This window comes from Neurospora crassa, linkage group III (genome assembly GCF_000182925.2).
Source record: "Neurospora crassa OR74A linkage group III, whole genome shotgun sequence".
In the NCBI taxonomy this organism is placed as follows: domain Eukaryota; kingdom Fungi; phylum Ascomycota; class Sordariomycetes; order Sordariales; family Sordariaceae; genus Neurospora; species Neurospora crassa.
The window spans coordinates 3,390,464-3,411,003 of NC_026503.1; the positions used below are offsets into that span (position 1 = coordinate 3,390,464).

The 20,540-nt window shown below is 52.5% G+C and overlaps 4 protein-coding genes across 5 annotated transcripts; 2 read left to right on the forward strand and 2 right to left on the reverse strand.

The window, feature by feature from the left end:
* Positions 1-4,817: 4,817 nt before the first annotated feature.
* Positions 4,818-9,120, reverse strand: NCU00310 (hypothetical protein). Its single transcript, XM_952688.2, has one exon. It carries the CDS (start codon positions 8,534-8,536, stop codon positions 5,108-5,110), a length of 3,429 nt encoding a protein of 1,142 aa, XP_957781.1. The 5' UTR covers positions 8,537-9,120; the 3' UTR covers positions 4,818-5,107.
* A 289-nt stretch (positions 9,121-9,409) lies between these two features.
* Positions 9,410-13,849, reverse strand: NCU00311. 2 transcript variants are annotated; one of them, XM_011395507.1, is made up of 5 exons: positions 13,336-13,849; positions 12,187-12,420; positions 11,388-12,028; positions 10,005-11,324; positions 9,410-9,946 (listed from the first exon to the last, which is right to left on the reverse strand). In XM_011395507.1, the coding sequence occupies exons 3-5, from the start codon at positions 11,902-11,904 to the stop codon at positions 9,921-9,923; spliced, it is 1,863 nt and encodes a 620-aa protein (XP_011393809.1). In that variant the 5' UTR covers positions 11,905-12,028; positions 12,187-12,420; positions 13,336-13,849; the 3' UTR covers positions 9,410-9,920. The 2 variants fall into 2 exon arrangements, with proteins under 2 accessions (XP_011393809.1, XP_011393810.1); XM_011395508.1 differs by lacking the exon at positions 13,336-13,849 and having other exon boundaries at positions 12,187-12,807.
* A 2,469-nt stretch (positions 13,850-16,318) lies between these two features.
* Positions 16,319-17,288, forward strand: NCU00312 (hypothetical protein). Its single transcript, XM_952690.2, has 2 exons — positions 16,319-16,661; positions 16,735-17,288. The coding sequence occupies exons 1-2, from the start codon at positions 16,543-16,545 to the stop codon at positions 16,841-16,843; spliced, it is 228 nt and encodes a 75-aa protein (XP_957783.2). The 5' UTR covers positions 16,319-16,542; the 3' UTR covers positions 16,844-17,288.
* Positions 17,289-19,133: 1,845 nt separating this feature from the next.
* On the forward strand, positions 19,134-20,315 carry NCU00313 (hypothetical protein; the record flags this gene model as incomplete). Its single annotated transcript, XM_952691.1, has 1 exon — positions 19,134-20,315. One exon carries the CDS (start codon positions 19,134-19,136, stop codon positions 20,313-20,315), a length of 1,182 nt encoding a protein of 393 aa, XP_957784.1.
* Between the last annotated feature and the right edge of the window lie 225 nt (positions 20,316-20,540).

The following is a 20,540-nucleotide window of genomic DNA, read 5'->3' on the forward strand; positions in this document are numbered from 1 at the left end:
GCTGCTCCGTATCAAGTACGCCAAGTTCACTGTCCAGGTCCTCGCTTTCTCGGCCTCTTTTGCCCAGGAAGGAAGAGGCTCCAGTCACAGAAAATTTCTGTGATTTCTGTGTGTTCTAGGTACCCAGCCTGTCCAGTCGCTGGCTCGCTGTTGTGGTCAGTCCGTCTGTGCCGTACCAGTATCCAGATATTAACGGTTTGCGCGAGTGCAACAGCGGGCGGCGCAGTCATCGGCCCCGTCAAAGTAAAGAGATTCCAGAAGCGAGAGGAGGGGAAAACGGGCTGTTGGTGTGACGATTTTGTCGATCGAGGCCCAGAATATCTCGTAGCTGATGGCTGACGTGAGGATGTATTTTTTGTCTACATTACCTCTTGCAGCTATCTTGGGCTACCTGGTTGGACGGGTTCCTGAATTTGTGGGTGAAACTGCGGGATAAATGAATAAAAGCCGCTGATATTGGCATGGAATGGAGCAGAACTCGAGAAGCCTTCCATGTTTTGCCCGCCTGGAACAACCTGGGCACGGCGTGTTGTTCGGAGGTTGCTTCCCGGCAACGGACTGCAAATCATACCGCAGCTTCCGATGTTGGGATGTTTCTCCAAATGGCACCGAGACCAATTTTCTCATATGGAATGACCTGTAACCCAGCTTTGTGATTGTTCGTCGCTTCTTCCCCAAACAGTTCATCTCGACCTTTCAAGGGAACACAGCGCCACAGGGGTAAAAATGAAAAGAAGCGGTCCCTGGGCGGAATTGGCCGGATCGCCCTCCAATCCCGTCCCGCCCAGTCGGAGCCGCGAAAAGAGGGGTGTTTGGGGGTGCAAAGTTTGAAACGCGCTAAGGCAGACGGGGGCACTGGCCCAGCAGTAGAGGTACCCTCCCTTAGTGGGGTTTGTGCCTGGAAAGTGGACTCTGCTGAATAAGGTACACTACACTACTGTACCTTAGGTAGCGTACCTTAGTACTGTTTGTCAACGTTGACGATGACTTCCTTTCTTCCTGGCGTTTACATACAGCGATACACTGCATCGGAAAAGAAGTCGCTCGCAACGGCAAGATGCATCATGCGTGGTGGATAAACTTCCGATCCTCAGAGTCAACTCCACATACCGTGTGCCAACTTTTCTAAATCACCAAGGAAGGCAGAAAGAGTGAGTGAGGGGACTGCCTCAACGCGGGGCAGCGGGCGCACCCTCCATCTGCTATTTTGTTTCAACCAACGCCCGCCCAAAGGGGGCCCAAAGCTGAAAACCTCAACACCATGAATTGTTTGGCGTCGGTGACATCGTGGGCTTCAAGCAGTTCATCTTGTCACTCATCAAACCCGGTTGATGATCCTTCATTTCCAGTCCTCCCTCCCCAAGCGCGGGCTTCTTAGATGATGCGCGCGCTTGTTGACCCCCGCCCGTCTCAACTGCCTCCACTCCACAGCATATCCCCGCGCTAGCCACGCGCTACACTACGCTAAACCGCCCTTCCTTGACAGCGGCACTGGCAATCGCTGACAGCTTTCTTGGCACGGGCTCGACTGGACGACAATTAAGTAACTTTAAACTCGACACCACTTTTGGAACATCACAAGTTCCTATTTTGGTCACTTCCCCATCACCACCTGATGGTTTCCAACGGGAAAACGAACGCCTCCATGCGTTGAGTTACCCATCCGTCTGCTTGCTTACCCTTCTTGGACTCCAGATCGACACGGTCCCCCCACCAGGGCACCACCATCTCCACCACCCCCGAGTCCAACGACCTACACTACAGACAGACATAAGCATACAAATACCCAGACAGAGGCTGGCTGGCTGGTTTCAGACCTCGCAAACTCTTCCTCGGACGGCAATGCAACCGCTTGTCTTTCTGTCCACGATTGGGCACCCTACCCGAGTATCCCCTCCTTCATCGAGGCCGCGGTCTTCCTCCACCCGTTCCGACCACCCATCAACCTCCTCTTCCTCCGCTGCCGCGTCTGGAACGGACAGTGGCGGTGCTGAACTGTTGGATATCCGGAAGGTATAGGAGGGCGCACGCAGTAAGCTACAAATCCAAGTCTGATGCGCGGCCACCGGCAGGACAAACTCATCCTGCTTTGTCAGCTGTCGGATATCTTTTGTCATTCATCATGTTCATTTGCCTCTTTGAGTTGTGAATCTCAACATAGTCTGCTTTGACCAAGAAAGAGAGAAGCTATCACCATCCTATCAGCGCCTGATGACGTGGTCTAGGCGAGCACACTTCACTGCAATACTGCAATGTTCAAGTCAAAACCCCCCCTTTTCGGTGTTGTATCCCGTCCGGTGAGGCGTCAAAGAGTGCAACATTCAACACGGCCGGCAGCTTCAATATTGATGATCAGCATGCCATTGACGCAGTGACCAAAGGCCGAACCACGGGTCGTTGGTAAGGCCGGTCTGCCTCACTTGCCTGATCCGTCTATGATTGATGCCATGCGGAAGAAGTCACCAGCTGTATCTCGCAGAAAAGCTCATGACGTGGCTATGAATGCCCTCAAAATTATTCGTCCTTGGTGGGCCATTCCGCTTCCCTGCCGTCTTACTTGCCTCTGCCGCGATCCATTGATCCAGAGGCACAATCGCCCAACAAAGTATGCTCATGGACAGTTTCTTCTGAGGTCGAATCCGGGAACATCCCGCTCCAGTGATCGCAATTGGTAGTGGCAGAAGTATCTCTGGCCCAGTCCTATTGGTTACGCCTTGGGATTCAAGTGAACCATTCAATGTCACTTCGGCTGAAGTTGAAAGAAATAAAACCCTTCCATTAGTTCAAACACACGGGATGCCGCTCCAGAAAAAATCAGATCAAGTAGTTGATGGCAACGGTCAAATGACAGCGCAATTGGCGCCATGGCAAATAAACGCCATGACAACCTCGGCATGACTTGCTACAACCCAACAATAGACTACACAAGGATGATGCTCCGATTACCCTGTTCTCCCCTTCTTCGGTGATATTCCTCCTTGCTTCCCTCCCAGTTTCTTGTAAATCCCTTCCCTTCCTATCCCTCCGGTACCACAGAGCTATGTCAAGCCTTTCGTGTAACTTCTCCGGGATACGTCTTGTGGAACCTAAGTCCCTGAGTCCTTCGGGCATTGGCACCAAAGGCGGCGGCTCAGTCCGAGACCCTGTCTTTCTTCAAGTGCCCTGCCATATCATCAAGCTGTGAAACCTGAATGTGGGCAAAGAAAGCGGGGGTTCTTGTGTAACACGCTTCCCCTGCCTCTGGTGTTTACATTAAGTCTTCGGGTCTGGACATGGAAACCAGCGAGCGGCTGGCCGATGGCGCCCTGAGGGGCTCGAATATGCAATGTGGCTACCCGTCTGACCTCTGGTACTAGGCGTCCTGTTCCTTGATAGGAGATCTATGAAGATGAATGTGTCTTGGGTTCGTCACCTGGCGCCTGCCGAAGAAACTTGGTCTAAGAGCTAGAGCGGTAGGCGCCGTGAGTCTATTCTATCTTCAGGCACTTCACATGTGATCCAACAGGCTTCAACCTAGCGCAAGTCAGCAGATCATGCCCGTCCGTTCGGTTCTCTCATGGCGAGGCATGAAATTCGAAATGATTCCGCATCTTCGTCATGTGAGTAATTTTATCGAACCGTTTCATAGTTAAGCCATTGAAACACTAGTGAGTTATGAAAGAAAGAAAAAGGCAAACAAACGTGCAAAACGACGTTCATGGCTCGCAGAAAGAAATGGTTTGCAAATGACAGATAACATTATCAAAAGACCACAATAATAGAGGGGAACAAACACACACACACACACACACACACACACACACACACACACACACACACACACTTCTCCCACAGTCCCCAGAACAGTCACGATCAAAAACGAAATTAAGCTTCCGCCACCAGGCTCTTCGTAAGATCCCCGAAATACCCCGAAGTGATAAATCTTGATTCAGGTCTTCCAAGCTATGTCGCACAAGTCCGCAAACATTGAGGACCCCAATCCATACTCTCTAGACCAGACCAGACCGCATCGACCCCCGCCCTCCTTAGAGGTAAGGTCTACAACCCGCCAAACAACGGCTTCAATCGCCTTTCATTGCCTCAAGAACAAACCGAGGCATGAACAGAACAGAAAGATAGAACGCTTGCAGTCAGCACAGTATAGTTAGCGAGCCGGAGCCAACTTCAGATTCAGTCAAGTAAGCAAGGTAATGCGAAAAAATCCAACATGGAAATACTTAGGATCGGGTCACCGCTTTTTATCCTAGGATTTGGCTTGGGCACTGACTCGAAGGACTGGGTTCTAAATATTGGGGATGGGGGTCCCAAGTCTCACGTCTGTTCAGTGACACTTTTCTTTTTCAAGCGTAGGTAAGAGCCTACGGACGTAGATAGCCAAAGGCGGGGAAACGTGAACGGGCTTTCTACTTGACGAAAAAGATCCTACGCCGCGTTCGTGCATGACTGCCGTATAGTTCGTGACATGCTGGGTTCCGTCTTAGTGTGAGAAGTAACTGTTCTGGCTTTTCTTACGCTGAAGCAAAAAAAAAAAAAAAAAAAAAAAAAAAAAAAAAAAAAAAAAAAAAAAAGGGTCGAGAGGACGAAAGGGACAAGACTGAAGTGGGCAGATATGAGTGGCATTCGAGGATGGCTTCGTTGTAAACCTTCCGCTTCATTAATCGTCGTTCTTCCCCGCAATTGTCCAGAAGACGATGCGGAAGAAACCATAACGGCGAAGGGAAGGTGTTAATGTGGTTGGAAGGTAGTGATACCCCCTCAATATTCCTTGTGAGACTTGGTAGTGGACAGTTTGTTATCTGATTGCTTCGTTTGTATACCTACCTAACTTTGATGCAATAGGCCATCATCCATCTTTACAAGCTTCCCGATACCTGCCTACCCACCACCATACCTACCATACCTATGCTACCTTGTACCATGCTACCGTACCATACCATACCGTATATCTTATGCTACCTCTACCTAGACAAAGCAAAACGCGGCCATTTTCAATTCTCAACGCTCTCTCTCTCTCTCCCTTGCTCCCCTTTCTCCCTTCCTCCTAACAGCCAGCTAGTAACCTAACCTTCCACTCGCTCACCTTTTTCTTACCTACTTTTGTACTCGCTCACTCTAAAACTAACCACCGCTCCGCCACCGCCTTGGCGCCCTTCACGTCCCCCAACAAAAAACACATACACCTCACATTATACGCCGCCTCCACCACCAACGTCTCCTCCCACCTACTCCTTTTCTCTGCAGTACTCTCCTCCTCCCCTTCCTGATTCCTATTCCTAACCCTCTCAGCCTCCTCCAACACCCGTCTATAAAATCCTCCTGCAAGATTCCCCAATCCAATCAAACTATACGCCCTCCCCATATTGAAATGAGCCTCCATCTTCTGTCCTATGGTAGCCGTGGGATCTTCCTCGGTACGATTGCGGTAGTATCGGAACAGGAAAGCGAAGCCCTGGGTGAGTAGGTATTGGCGGTTGGTGGCTTGTCTCTTGAGGGCGTAGTGCACGTAGGCGAGGCCGATGGAGAGGTTGATGAGTGGGTTCTCCGGGTCCAAGGATGCGGCGCGCGCAAAGTACGAGAGCGCATACGAGTACGAGGTGGTTGTGAAGAGGATGTGGCCGTAGATTGTCAAAAGGGCTACGTCGAGGGTGATGTCACCTGCCGGCGGTGGTGGGTGTTGTTGGGGGTTATCAAGGGTAATGACGTCGTTGTTGTTGGATTCGGATTGTTGTTGGGAAGCTGTTGTGAGTGGTGCGGCGACAAGGTCACCACCGCGGGATCGGGATTTGAGGGGCGATTGTTGCTGCGATTTGGAAGGTGATCTTTGTGATGCTGCTGGCGGGGGAAATTCGTCCTGGCCGCCGTTCTGGCGCATGACAAGGGCATCCATCGTCTTGATCTGCCTAAGAATGAATTTTTGCGCTGGACCCGAGGTGTACCAGCTTACAGGCGTCTGGCAGGTCCGGCACATGGCGGCGAACATCCGGTACGAGTCGGTGCCGGGCAGGTAGTCGCGCATGAAGTAACGGGCGATGGCCACGCAGGTTTCTTCGTCGCCGGCGTACACGGCGCACGACGCCCACGCGACGTGGATGAGATATGTCGAATCCGTAGCAGTCCAGACTACGGAGTCGCGGGCGGCGTGGCAGACGACGTAGGCCTCGCGGTGTTGGTTTTGTCTGACAAGCGCAAAGGCGAGGGAGAGGAAGATGTCCAGCCAGGCGGAAAAGGGGATGCCGCGATGTGCAGAAGGGAACTTGAGGAGGCGAGCCTTCGACGCGGCAGGGATATTATCTGTGCCATCGCCGTTCTCGGGGTTGAGGCCTTGACGGAGACGTTCGGCCATAGCCGCCAGCTTCAAGTTCCTAGACGGCACGGCAGCACCGCCACCACCGGTGCCACCAAGTCCCAGATACTTGACGTACTTGTCCCAGGGGTAGAACTCCTTGAAGGAGCGGAAGTCTTCGACGAGGTCCCTGGCGGCACGTGTCCAGTTCTGAATGGCTTCAGAGTCGTCGCTGTGGAACGCACGCTCTTGCAGCTCCTGCACGATTTCATAGTTCTTGGTCGCCACCTTGGTGCGTTCAAGATCCACCTGTTTGCGCTTCTCCGCGTTGATGAGACGGCGTGGGACGTACTTCTTCGGGTTGTTGGGGTCTCTCGGCCTGTTGGGGTCTCTCGGTTTGCGTGGCTTCCTGGGACCGGTAGCTCTGCGACGCTTTCTCTTGGGGACCAGATTCCCTTCTTGGTCAAGGGTGTACTGGTTGGCCTCGAGGTTCATAGCATCTCTGACCAAAAGGAAAGCTTCTTCGCGACCTTCCCGATCCGAAACGTGCTCGTACATATTGGCGAGGCAAACTCGAGCCTCAATGTTATCCTCATCATCCTCAATAGCGGCAATGAAGCGTTCTTCGGCGGCAGACTTATCGCCCAAGGCCATGTGACATCGACCGAGGCTTACGAGGATGTCTGCATCCATCGAGATATCGCCAGCCTGGTTGGCGATCTTTTCGTATAAGCTGAAGAACTGCAACGCCTTCGCCGGGGATTCATTATCCAGCAGGGCATTACCAATATCCTTCAGACAATCGGGGAAATCGTAAAAGTCTTCAACCGCCGTGTCCGCCGACGGGTCCAACGACGTCAGATGCTTCTCTGCCTCGTAAATGTCCCCCATCTTCATCCTGAAGACGTACAGCCTAGCCCTCAAATCCACAGGCAATGCCCGTCCGTACTGCACCGGCGAGAACCGTCCCGGTTCATAGTCCTCGCACAACTCCCTCCTCTCATCATCCTCATCCCACTCTCTATCCTCACCCGGCCAGCGATCCCAGAACTCCTCTGCCCTCCGGCCCAACTTCCACCTCGCGACCCTCTTCAGCTCCGCCGCGCCTTGCTCCCACTGCTCCAGTATCGTGAAGAACTCGAGGTAAATTCTCAAATCACTCCACTCAAACTCACCTTCCATCGCCTCATACACCTCATCACCCTGGCTCCACAAATACTCAATGATATGTCGATACGCCGCCTTGGCCGCCTCCGCATTCTTTCTCGGATCCCTCCCATCCAGCGCCGCCTCCGCGAGGTTTCTCACGGTTCGAATATTTAACGGCTGCACCTTGAGCGCCCTCAAATACTGCGCCAACGCCAGGTGACTCTGGCCAAGTTGCATCAGCGCATCCGCCTTCCCCGTCCTTGCCTCCACGTTCTGCTTATCCGCCTGCAACGCCTGCGAGTAGCACATAACCGCTCTTTCCAGCGCCAGTTTCCGACGGGGGTCGGTGTCATCCATCATGTCGACCCCGTACAAGCAGTAGAGCGCCACGTTCATCCAGTGGCGCGCGTCCTTGGGGATCAGCCAGGCGCCCGAAATCAAGCACATGGTCGCCGCTTCGCGGTTACCAAGTTCCTCGTGAATGAGAGAGAGTAGGTTCCAGGCTTGTGGCGTTGCGGGGCGCTGCCGGATGATCTCCTTGACCATGTTGATCGCTTCTTGGTACTCGCGGCGGTCGAAGGCCGTGCGGGCCGCGGCGATGCGGATTTGGATTTCCGGAGGAGGACGCGGAGGCTTGCGAGGGCCGAGTTTTCGACGGGGCCTGGAGGGCCTGGGTGCTGGTGCGGAGGGAGCCACGGTTGTGGTGCTTCCATCTTTAAGGCTGTTGTTAATCTGTTTCGACATCGACTTTGAGACGCCAGGGAGGACTGTGTAAGCAGCTGAGGGGAGGTCGGCACGGTGTTCAGCTAACCATGCGTCGCGGACGGTTTCGAATTTGTGAATTTCGGCACGGATCTCTTCGGTATCAGAGTCTATGAATTCCTCTTCGGGATCGACAAAGCCGTCCTGCATCTGTTCGTCGTCGAGATCGTAGTCGTCAAGGCCGTCCATTTGATCATCATCTCCAGCCATGAGCTCAGGGTCCAGTGGTATGTCGTCGTCGTACTGGTTGTAGAAATAGGCGGCACTATGAACGCCGCTTTGCCCATCGCCAGCATAGTGAGCTGGCGAATTATCGTCGATATCCATTATGTCGTCGTCCATCTTGAGCTATAGGACCTTGCCTGGACGTGATCTGTTTGGATATTATCCGCGATGTTCGATGTCCTGACTTTTTCCTGAGAGGATCGCAAAGCAGGCACTCGTCTAGTGAGCTAAAAGGGTCCCGTTGGCGCGTGTCTTTGCGTCTAGAGCAATTGTCTCGGTCCGTAGGCTCAAAAGTCAAGATCGCCTCACGCCCCAGTCCTGGTTCACGCAGAACGTCCAATTCGCCGATTCCTAGACCGTTGGACCAGACCGATTCCTCAGTTCCCAAAGTTCAATGATTCGGTAGACTCCATCAGTGGCTGTAGTTTCGATGGCAATTATGGGCGATGCCAATGATGTGTTGATACGCGAGCTGGTTGAGTGATAGATAATAAATCTCGGCGGGTATCGTGTACCGTTTTTTTTTAAGAGGTCGAAGAGCAGACAAGAAGGCCGGCCTGTGCTGCAAGATGCGGACTGTGAGGCCTTTCCTGAAATGCCGCTACTAGAGTTGCGTAGGACCGTAAACAGCTTTCGGATTAGTCCAGGTATAGTTTTGCGATAAATCAGTGTACCAAGCTGAGATCGATGTTGGGATGTTGATGAGGGTTTGATGTGAATGTGAAGATGATGGAGTCGTGAAAGACGGATTGGTCGTCGAAAATTGAAATCTTGGCCAATCAAAGCAAGCCCTTTTCCTGGGACCCACTTTAAGACAGGCCTTTTGGCAACGACAACCTTCCAATACGTTTCATCCTGGACCACGACGGTAAGGACACTTGAAGCCATCTAAAGCACAGTCCCCTTCCACTCAAGAGAAGGCATCGTTATAAGATCGATGAAACTTCTTCGCTCTTCACTATACTATGTTCTATCACGCACTTTTCTCATCAAATCAACTACGTATTCCAGGCTTGGGATCTGGGCTTTCACTGCCGCAAATTCCGTATCGCAACGGCTGCCACTGATATTTCACGTTGTATACGTTCGCGTACCTAATTATCTTCACCTGGTTCCTCATAATACCCTTCAGATGTGTTTGTTTGATTGCCTAGACATGTGAAAATGAGTGGGAATCATTGTTGCCCATCAACTCAGCTCTACTCAAAAAAAAAAAAAGATCTGCCTCCTGTCCCCATATATAGGTAACAAAGATATTGCATTTTGGACATTAAAACAGAGCGAAAGAGAGAAAGAAAGAAATCGGGTTGTCAGTAACTCCTACCAGCTGCACCATCATATATCCCGACCGCGATCACGGCAAACCCCAACACTTCTTCCCTGCGTGATCAGTGACAAGCTATGCTTGAAGTACCTTGTTGTTGGCGAGTCCAGTGGGCGCCTATCTCGGGTGTGCGGGGGTGCCATCTATCCTGTATCTCTAGCACAACAGCCGTCAATGCTAGATTTTGCCTTCTTTTTTGGCCTCTGCACTAGGTTGTCAGCTTTTGATCCACTTGAGCTCGTACGGAATTACAAGACATACCCTTGACTTGTTCAAAGACCTTGAGCATCTTGCGTCTAGCACCCAAAGCATTGACACCACGCTCCTCCAGCTGCTTGTCGTCCAGCTCAATCAAGTCCGTCCACTTCATGTCCTTCAAGTTGTCTGTGTACTTGTGCAGACGCAGGCTCCGCAGCCAGCTAGGGATATCCTGCAGGAGAGTAGGGTCGGTAGGATCCTCGGGCGGCTTCGAGCTGCCTCTCCGACCACGCGGAGAGCGGCCACGGTTGATTTCAGAATGGTCCGAAAGATAGCCCTCTGCGTGATGACCGCCCAGGTTGAATTGACCCATCATTGGAACCAGTCCATTGTTGATCAAGCCGGGTGCACCGCCGTCATACGCACTGAGGAAGCCATTATTCTGCGGCGAAGTAAACTGCAGCGCCGAGCCGTAGTTGGGCATCGCAATACCGGGTGAGGTGGGGCGTGAACGATGACCGCCAAAGCCGCCAAGACCCTGTTGCAGGCCTTGTTGTTGTTGCTGCTGAAGCGCCAAAACATGGTCGTGGCTCAAGACCTGCCCGTGCTCGTTGATCATGACCACATTGGTGCTCGGAATTCCCTGAGGGCCCGGCGATAGGGGATGCTGAGCGTGACTCTGGCCAGGTGCCCCGTCGTTGGAACGAGCACGACGATAGCGGCGAGCGTCGTCCAAAGCAAAGCGATTGTTTACCGTTGAGAGTGCGGCCAGCTTCATTGCTGTCGCGTTGGCTACCATATCGGCGTTGTTTCCTTGCGTTTGGCCGAAAGTTGGAACCATGGGCGTGTTGACCATCGAGGCCCAGTTACCACTAGAAGTGTAGGGGGATAGCAGCGGGAGCTCGGTCAGCTGCGGCTCAGCCGCGGTGAGGGTCGTGCTCTGGATGTTTGTGTTGCTGCTCAGCTGCGGAGGGCGAGGGGAGCGCAAACCACCGGCCGACGGCGGAGGTTGCACAAATTGGCCCATCGGAGTCTGGCCGGTGGACGACTTGGGCCGAGAAGTGTCGCTGGGACCCCACGGAGAGGCCGGGTTTTGTCCATTGATGTCATCCTTGGGGCCGGAAACCGTGGGGGCAGCGAGGGAGTTGCGGTTGTCAACCAGGCTGTTACGGTTCGAAGGCGGAGGGTTGCCTGTCTGCTGCGTGAATTTGGCCTTCTCCGTCGCAATGGCCGCAACAGCATCCGGGAACATGGTATTGATTGTGGTCTGATCCAGACCCGAGTGTCTCTTGTTGGCACCGCCACTGGGGCGGGCAAGGGAGTTACGGGCCGAACCCACTTCCAGCTTGCCCATGGCATCACTCAAGCGGCTCGACATGGGATCTAGGGATAATGAAGATATGGAGTCAGCATGGCATTTAACAGTAATGGGGCAGTTGCACGAACCCTTGTCAAAGTTAGCAGGGGACAAAACTCCCGACATGGGGTGGTTCTTGCCCATCTGCTGAAGGACCTGAATGAAGAAACGGATCTGAACCTGAGTAGTCTGCTGAAGCAGAGCATACAGGGCAGCTGTGCGCTCAGCTTCGCTAAGGACGCGGAACCACTGTTCAATAGCGCTGAGCTCATCCTTGAAATCCTGATCAAGCGTAGCGGCGGCCATCTCCTCGAGGGTGGTCTCATATTGATCGATGTCGGCAATCCACTGCTGGGCCAGCTTGTCTTGAGGATCCAGCTCGGCATTGCCCTGCACCTGGCCGGACTGCGGCTGGCCGTAGAAGTCCGACGACGGGCGGATTCGGCTTGCGGCGGCCTGGGCGCCGGTGAGAGCGGCTACATCGGCAGAGGCGCGAAGGCCATGGTTGGAGCCAATGGCACGGGAAGAGGGGGGCCTCAGAGAAGAGACGTTGCTAGCCTCGGGGGTGCTGTTGCGGTTGCTCATGATGTTGGACATATTGAGCATGATCGGAACCGAGTGTCGGGGAGGGACGAGGTCGCGAGTCGGGGAAAAGCTAGTCGGAAAGATGCCTGAAGAATTGTAACCGAATTGCTAGGGTCCCGAGGCAACGCTGAAACAAGGCAGACGGCTACAGTGCAAGTTAGCTGCTGTTTAGGCAGTTGGTCATCCGACGAGCTTTTCGCCAACCAAAATAAGGAGAACATTGTTGAACCCGTCAATGCCATGTGCATATAATCCACCTCAAGTGCTCGTGGCTCTGGTGGGGGATAGGTTTTTGGCACGTACCCTGAAGTCCTCCTCCAGTTGCGTATGTAAAGTGATTGGAGAATTATTGCTTGGGATTAGGCGGAGTCGAGCGAGACTTTCGAAGTCGACGCGATCGAAGTGTGTGTGTGTGTGCGAAAAGAGGGCGTGTAGAATGGGCGCGAGAACTTGCGAAAGCTCCTGCAGTAACCGGCTGGCCTCAAAGGAGTGTCGAAGATTGCGCAAAGAAGGATGACGTTTAGCGATGTCGGTTATCTGCGTCGAACATTGGAAGTGAGCGATCGAGTCAGCGAGGGTCAGGCCAACAACCGAAGAGCGGTGCGCAATGCGGGGGGGTGTGTTGAGTTGCGCGCGCGCAAAGGCCGAAACAGGCCAAACAAAGTATGATCACGAATGTTGGAAAAGGGAAGAATAGTATCAAGCGGAAGAGGACGGACGGGATGAGGAGCGAGGAGGAGCGGGAAGGAGAAAGGAAGAAAGAAAGCCGGGAGGAATTTGTTGTTGTTGGTGAAGAACAATTTGTTCGTTGGCGGGCAGACCAGGGTAACCGAACGGAGGAGGGGAGAATGGAGAAGAGAAGCTGAGTGGAAGAAGAGTTGTGATGGGTGATGAAGCTTCTAGCGATTCTCTCCAATGTGACGCGGCCACCACTGTGCCGAACGAGACGCAGACCGAGACGCAGACGACGGCGCGCGGACAAGCAGCATGGCTGGAGATTGTGTTGCAGAATCACCAAAAGCGGCTAAACTGGCCCCGGATCCGCTCGACGTAACACTCTTTTGTAGACTTTTTGCGACATTGTGGCCCCATTCTGCGATTCTCACACTCGAGTCCGGCAGCCCCGTTCCTTGGTGGAGACTGGGTATAGTGTCGAGTGACGGACTGCTTGATATCACAGCGAGGGCAGGGCACTTCATGCCAGGAGCCGGCCACTGCCCAATCCCACTCACTCATGCTAGGGATGAGGCTGGCTATTGTTCGCCTCTGTCGCTCGTCAAAGGACTCGGGAGTTTGCCCAAGTCACGCAAGACATGGATATATGAAGTCGAACGGGGGCCGGATCGGGTAGAGAGGTGTATGGGTTCGGAGTCGAGGATCGGGGGCCGGGAAGGGAACAAAGTGCATGCTTGAGAGGCTGATTGGCAGGCGGGAAACATGAACAGAACTCACCCATTTAAAACGATGGACGTATCCTGGTATTCAAGACAACAACTGGAAGAAACCCCCAATATGGTATAGGTACTGGAATGGAAACCCCCAGGTCCTGCCCTCTTCCTTTGGCTGCCCTTTCAGCCTGTGCCAGCAGCAGCGGTGGTGATGACGGGATGGCTGATGGCCTCTTTCACGCGCCGGCGTCAGTCGTCAATCGCAAGAGTGTCCAGTCGAACCTAACGCTGCGGCCGTGATCGAGCGGGTTGTGAATCAGGTTCGGTGGTTTCTCAGTTAGGTCGATAGCTGGCGGGAAGGAGAGGAGCGGAATTAGGGACGGGACTGGTAACTTGCAAGTTGAAAGTGACTGAAGTAGTTCGACAGGAACTCAAAGTGGAAGTCCGGGTGCAAGATTTCCAAGCACACCTCAGAGTGGAAGTTGGAAAGTCAAGGCGGGCAGCCGAGAATTGGATCTCATGCGCAATCACTGCAGCAGTAGGTGCAGTGAGGTGCCTCCGCCGGCTGTCGTTTCATTCAGTTGCCTCCATGGATGGTGGTGGTGGTGGTGGCTGCTACTGTTAGTGATTGGTTCATCCAGCGGTGCCGATGGCGCGTATTGTGGGCGCTAGCACTAACGCGCTGCTTGGCCAATGGAGACGCTCGCCTTTCAGGGCAACCCGTGTTTCGATGTTCTCACTGCAACCCAGCACAGGACAGCCAGGCAGGACAGTGCCCCTGGAGGGTCAGCCGGGCGGGGCCAAGAGGGGCCCTCCTGCGGAAGGGGCGGAGAGCGGGACGAGGAGGCGGGGCGGGGCTACAATAGGTTGTCCTTTTCAGCCTCGAGTGACTTCGGTCGAGTCTGTGACATTGGCTCGAGACTAGACTGCCACTGCAAATGGACGGGAGGCCTCGAACAATTCACCCGAGATGCTAAACGTGGCAGATGTTCCACTTGCAACAACAAGTTGAGGTTGTTCGGAAAGACGCAAATCACCCAGTGTCCCTCGAGGATGAGCTCACAGCGTGCCATCTCTGCTCATCTTCCCTATCTCGAATTGGTGTGAACTACAGCCAAATCTGTTAGACACAGACAGTCCCCCCTTCTTCCAGACTCAGTCTGGAGCCCCTTTTCGCTTCACAAGCGAACGCCTCAAAAGGGTTAGGGTTTAATGTTACGCATTATTAAATACGACATTCCTCAATACTTGCAGTAGGTTGACGAACCCCAAGTATAACATCCCTCTCTTTTCACTCACAGACCAAAAGTGTCTTTTTGATGAGAAATATGTCAATACGCTTACGTTTCAGTGTAGTATCCCTGTAAACATCTGAACTCGCTCTGCTATGCCCCAATCTCAGAAGACAACCCGGGAAAAGGAAGCAACCAACCCACCCAACGACATTTCCACAAACAAAATCACCAACAAGTCTCACGAACCCTTCCCCTCTTGATGCACACTGTATTATCTTGCGACTCCTCGCTGTTTGCTCGGGCCCTCTGCCGTGAGTCAATCCCAGAAACTTTTCTCCTTTTGACGCACACATCTAGATCTTGCGGTTCTTCGCTATCTGCCCGAGCTCTCTTTGGTTGGAAGGGAAAATCATGATGAGGATGGGACTGTCGAGAGGGCTGTTGTGATTCAGCCCGAGAATTCGGCGGGGCCGCAACTCCTCCTCCATCAGCCGGCCCAGCTTGCTTCCCAAACTCAGCCACAGCCTCGGGAAACGTAGCTCTCAAGTCCTCCAACACCCTGAAGCTCTCCTGTACAACGATAAGGTTCCGATTTGGCTCACCCACCAGCGGTCCACGAACAAGAAGAAACTCTTCCACGACTGCCCTGAGCGCAGATTGTATTTCCTTTCGCACGGCTTGTAGCGCGCTCCTGCATTTGTCCACTTCCTGTTCGAGCTCCCAATCTTCCAAACATATCCCCTTGAACACCTCTTCATCGCGACGTTTGTTAAACTTATTCAATCTTGAAACCAAGTTCTTGCTTGGTTTGAGGACGGTGGGCAGCGTAAAGTATCTCTTAATGCCCACGATGCCTTCTTTTATACAATCAAACTCGGCGAGCGGGTCGTTTTGGGATATGTGCTCGAGAGTCTTCTCTGTTACGAAGACACTCCGACGGCGTCTCGGCTGCTTTGGAGCACATCCTTTTCCATCTACATCAACTGAATGACTATTTGTCTTTTCCAGCTCAGTCTTGGGTGGTGGTGGGGGTTCAATGCGTACTGCATGAGCCGCGGTCGGTGATGAGGGTATTTTCTTTGTCGATTCCTTCCGAGGCAAGACATTCACTTCCATGGTCTACAAGTGACAAGTGTCAGCTGGATTTCCCCCTTATAGTCTGCGGTATCGGAGGTTTCGTACCGTCTTTGGTAGCACGGTGCCTATGCGTAGGGTAACGTTTGGCCCAGAGCAATGGATCGATTTGATTGTTGAATAATGACATCGGGTGAGTTTTGGTGTAATTGCGATAATCTTCTCAATTCTGTGGGGATATCAGAAACAAATGCGTGATTTCGCCTTCCTGTCCCAAATTTGTGTACTGGCACTTCATACGCCGTTCACTAACGAACTGCAGAAAGAACCATCAGTGTTTGGATCCCACTATGGCACCAATGACGAAAGGTCACCGGTTGACGATGATGTGTTGACAACATTTATTACCACCTTCTATCTCAAATCACTAAGAAGGCAATGACCAACCGCCAACCCCAATCACAACGGAAACGGCCATCGCTACTCCCCGATAGGGAACCCCAAAGCTGAGCACATTATTCACCCCGCCTGGCAAACGGTTGGCATCAAACTTGGCAACCGTGACCTTGGACCTTGGAACCTGCCTACCTCTACCTATGCAACTGCAGAAGTGAGCTTCGCTTGTGCAGAAAGTATAACTGATCACAAGGATGAAAGCAAATAGACAGGACAGCAGGTCCCTAAATCACTGCATTTCCCCCTAAATTCTTCTCCGGGTAACCAAACTTGTACACATATCGATCATCAGGTGCCTTTTTGCTCTTCTTCTACTTCCCTACAAACTGCGTCTGCGACAGTCCCTTACCATAATCCTTTCTTGACCGACTCATCGTTAATCAAAAAGCAGTATCAACACCCTCACCCTCGTCGTCCACCACGGCCACGTCTATATCCACACTCTTAGGGTCCTCTCCGTTATACACGCGCCCCGGGCTTATTAGCTGCCTAATCATGGCCAATCCATGCCGTCTACGCCCACTCACGCCCACGCATTCCACGCGTACGCACTCGAATCGGAACGAGGCCAGACGGAAGGGCGATCCATACTGACAGAAAATCTCCAGTCCCCTCCCTGCCACAGGTATGTTTCTCGCTTTCTATTCTGCTCTCTACTTCTTCGTCTCCCAAACTTCTTTCTAACATAAGACTGGTAGTCTGCAAGATGACGAACTACACACTCATTTCTCCAAGGCAACCAGCAAAACTCGACGTCACCAGTTGACAACATTTTGTTTGGTCTTCCTGTCCTTGTTGCTCATATAGCCTCTCGATATCGGATTCTACGGCATCACTTCGAAGGCATTTGTCACATCACCCGAACAACCACCCCTACCATTGTACACCCCCAAGTCCCAAGACGGCGACTTGTCGTGGTGGTGCGATCTCTGCGATATCGGGTGGGCGGATGAGTACGGTCTCAACCTGCATGAACGCAGGTCATATGGCCACAGGGTCAAACAAGCCGAGCGCCAGGGCCTACCGCCTCCTCCCAAACCGGAGAGGGGGTAGGGGTTGGGTTTTGATGTTTATACTGTATTTGTGACAGACTGGAGTGATTGCCAGAGCGGTCCTTGTTTTAGACAAAATGGTTGAGATCTTTGACATTTTACCTTGGGTATGCTCTTACTACGCATACAAATAGGACTCTAGCCGATGTCATTTCGAATTGTTGTAATCCCTATTACAGTCTTGCAACGGCCTTTTCTTTAATCCTGACGAGCGGTAGTGGACTGGTTTACCTAGCCTGTTGGTTTGTCTCACGTTTTCTGTCTCGGACGAGACGTAACACTGATTGAATGTCATCGGATTTCAAAACCGATAACAAAGTTCCGTAATACGTCTTCCAGCAATTCATCAGCCATACTCCCTACCGTCGTATCTTTAAGACAACCGGGCGACAAAATCAGACGGAAAGAAATTCCTTATCAACACCCGAGTCGACTACCTATCTCTATTCTTCCTACCCTTCTTCACCGGAACCTCAACCTCCCTCTCACCCTTCGCCCTTCACCGCCTTATTAGCACCGCTTTCTGAGAACATAGCCTGAACGCAACCAGCTCCTTCAAGCACACATCAGGTTTAGGAAGGAGCTGCACGTGCAATTGTGTTTTCGTCACTTCATTTTCAACTGTCAGTGACCGTTGCACGAATGAGAGGTCTAACATGATTCTTTGAGCTCTCTTGAGCATCAAACCCGTTTGGTGCAGCTTTTCGCCGCCATTACCCGCCAGCGACGAGGAGTGGTAGATATGATGGAACTGCCGAGTGTGACGGTAAATGTACTTTTCTACTCTGGCTTTGATGGGGAGCGACGTCCTGCTCGCCTATCACTGGGTCGGAGTCGGTGGGTGTCCTGACTACTTGAGACAGATCCAGGTTTTGGAGCCCTACTTTGGGCCAAGCAATAGGAGTGCGCCACCACCGGTGTTTGAATGGAATGACCGTGGATCATGATGTTCCATGATATTTGGCTCCGACCTGCGGTTGGTATAGGTGGCTACTAAACGGAAGTTAAGACGGACTGCCAGACTCTCTAGGTCAAAATCGACAAACGAACGAAAAAAGACAGAAAGCTCGTTACCCCAAAAGAAAAAGGAAACGGTTGCTATCCAGGACATTCACCGAAGAAGAAACAGATAAACGTCGTGAACCTTGTGCCTTGGAGTCACGTCGCGCAAGACGGCAGCAGTCATCACCATTACCACGCTCCATTCACAACGAAGCCAAATTGTTTCATCTCTCGTCGATTCCCGAAGTATGCCGCCCTTTCATCCCGAACACAATAAACAATGAATTTGTCATCCGCTTTCTCTTGCTCACTGGTTCCGTGGTCATGCAAGAAACACTCTGCGTTGTCTCAGATGCTTGAGGCATGGACCAGAACCTGCCATCTGACGAGCTTCATCCAGTTTAACAACATCCCGCCGTGACACATAACAAACGACTAACACCGAAGATTTGCGGCTCCAGAAAGGACTATGATGACTTTCAATGCACACTCTTCGGTATCGATCATATATCCTGTTCGTCGTCTCCTCGTCATTAGAAATCCAGTGAGAAGGTCGAGAAGCTTTTAGGTCCACTGCTGTGAGCTATCACATTTTGGATAATAAGAGCCTTCACGACAACTCCTCGCTTCCAAACAAACGCTTGCTTTGTTGATTGTGCTTGTTCTGCAAGATAGACGCTGTGCATCACAGTCTTTTCTAATAATGCCATTATCATCCATTGTACATTGTTTAATTCACTGTGACCGGCCTCCAAGAGGTTCACCACCATGGCCTCTCGTCATGATAGATTGCCAGTATCACTCGTGATGGCCGCAGAAATGATATCTGAAGAATTCCAGAAGACTTAAATACTCCTCTGGAGCCAACTCGCTCTCTGCAGTTTCAGATTATCCCTCGCCGATCTCGATCTAGAACATCGGTACGAAAACACAGCACCAAGCGAGTAAGAACTCGAACATCATCAAGACACACCCGACAATCCTAGCCAACACCACGAGGCTCACAAGACTCAGCACTTGACGACAACCCCAACACCTCCACAATGGAAGACATCAAGTCCCCCGACCTTTCACCCCTCACCTCTCTGACCAACACACCCCGACTTCTCAGCCCGGAACCCAGAATTAGACACGAGAGAATTGCTTCGGAAGCTGCGCCGGACTTCAACCCCCTCCGTCGTCCCCACCTCCACCACCGCGTCCTCACCCTCTCCCACCTCCGCCTCCGCCGCCTCCGCCACCACCTCCCCCGGGACATCGTCTCCATCTCCAAACTCTGCCGAGATCTCCAGGAACGAGTGAACGACGTCCCCGTCCCCATCATACCAGCCGTCCCCTCCATCCCGTATTTACGCTCCGCAGGCCCCGTAAACGTCTACGAAGAAGCCGCCTCCGCTGCCGCCGCCGATGTAGAAAGAATCGCCGACATCAAAATCCAACTAGAACTCCTCGCTCACGAACTCGAAATCCTGAGAGGCGCCGTGTTTGAGCGGTTCGAGGACTTGTTTGACAAGAAGAGGGAGGAGGGTTTGAAGAAACAGCTGGATTGCTGTTTTAGGGATTTGAAGGAGTTGCAGGTGGAGGTGAATCATAGGATTTGGAGTGGGAGGTTGAGGCAGCCACTGCAGCCACTCCCGCAGCGACTGCATCAGCTGGGGATGCCTACAATGGGGGGACTGAATGGTGGAATTCAAGTGAAAGGAAAGGGGAAGGGTAAAGGAAAGGAGACGGAGATTGAGGTTGAGAGTGAAAGCGAGCAGAATGCCCAAGAACAGAGTGCCCTGGACGCCATGGACATGAACCTCAGCACGGGCGTCCAGTTCCAATTTCCCGAATGGCCGGAATTTAACGACGAGGAAATCATGACCATGTTCAAAGAAATGGAGGAGGAGTTACTGGAGGAGCCGGTCAACTGGGAGGAGATTCTGAAAGCCGAGGCCACGAACGAGGAGGCCCAGGCGATGGGTGTTGTGAAGAGGGAGCAGGAGGGCGATAAAATGCAGCTGGACGACGTCGAAGAAACAGAGACTGTGAAGGGAGACCAAACTAAGAAACAAGCTGACGAGGAGAGAATGGAGGAGGATGTGGATACGAAGGAGCCCGAGGAAAGTGTATGGAGCGAGGAATCTGGAGGTGTTGACTGGAGGGCATATCTGCCTTCAGCGCACCCGTGCGACCCAGGCGCGCGTACAAGCTGGCATTGTGCGTGGGGTCGGAGGCAGTAGATGGTATCTGTGGATCGTGGGGGGGGGGGGGGACTTTTTGTCAGCTAGGTCTGGATCGAAGGGATTGCGGGTAACGAAAAGGATGTGATGCACTTGGTACCTTATCGAAGGAATAGAGGGGATATCAGAGACGGGATTTGAGGATTGGGGAGTAAAGAGACCGCCAAGAGATATTGGACGATGAAAACGAAACTGACTAGAATCAAGGGTGGCCTGGGTCTCAAC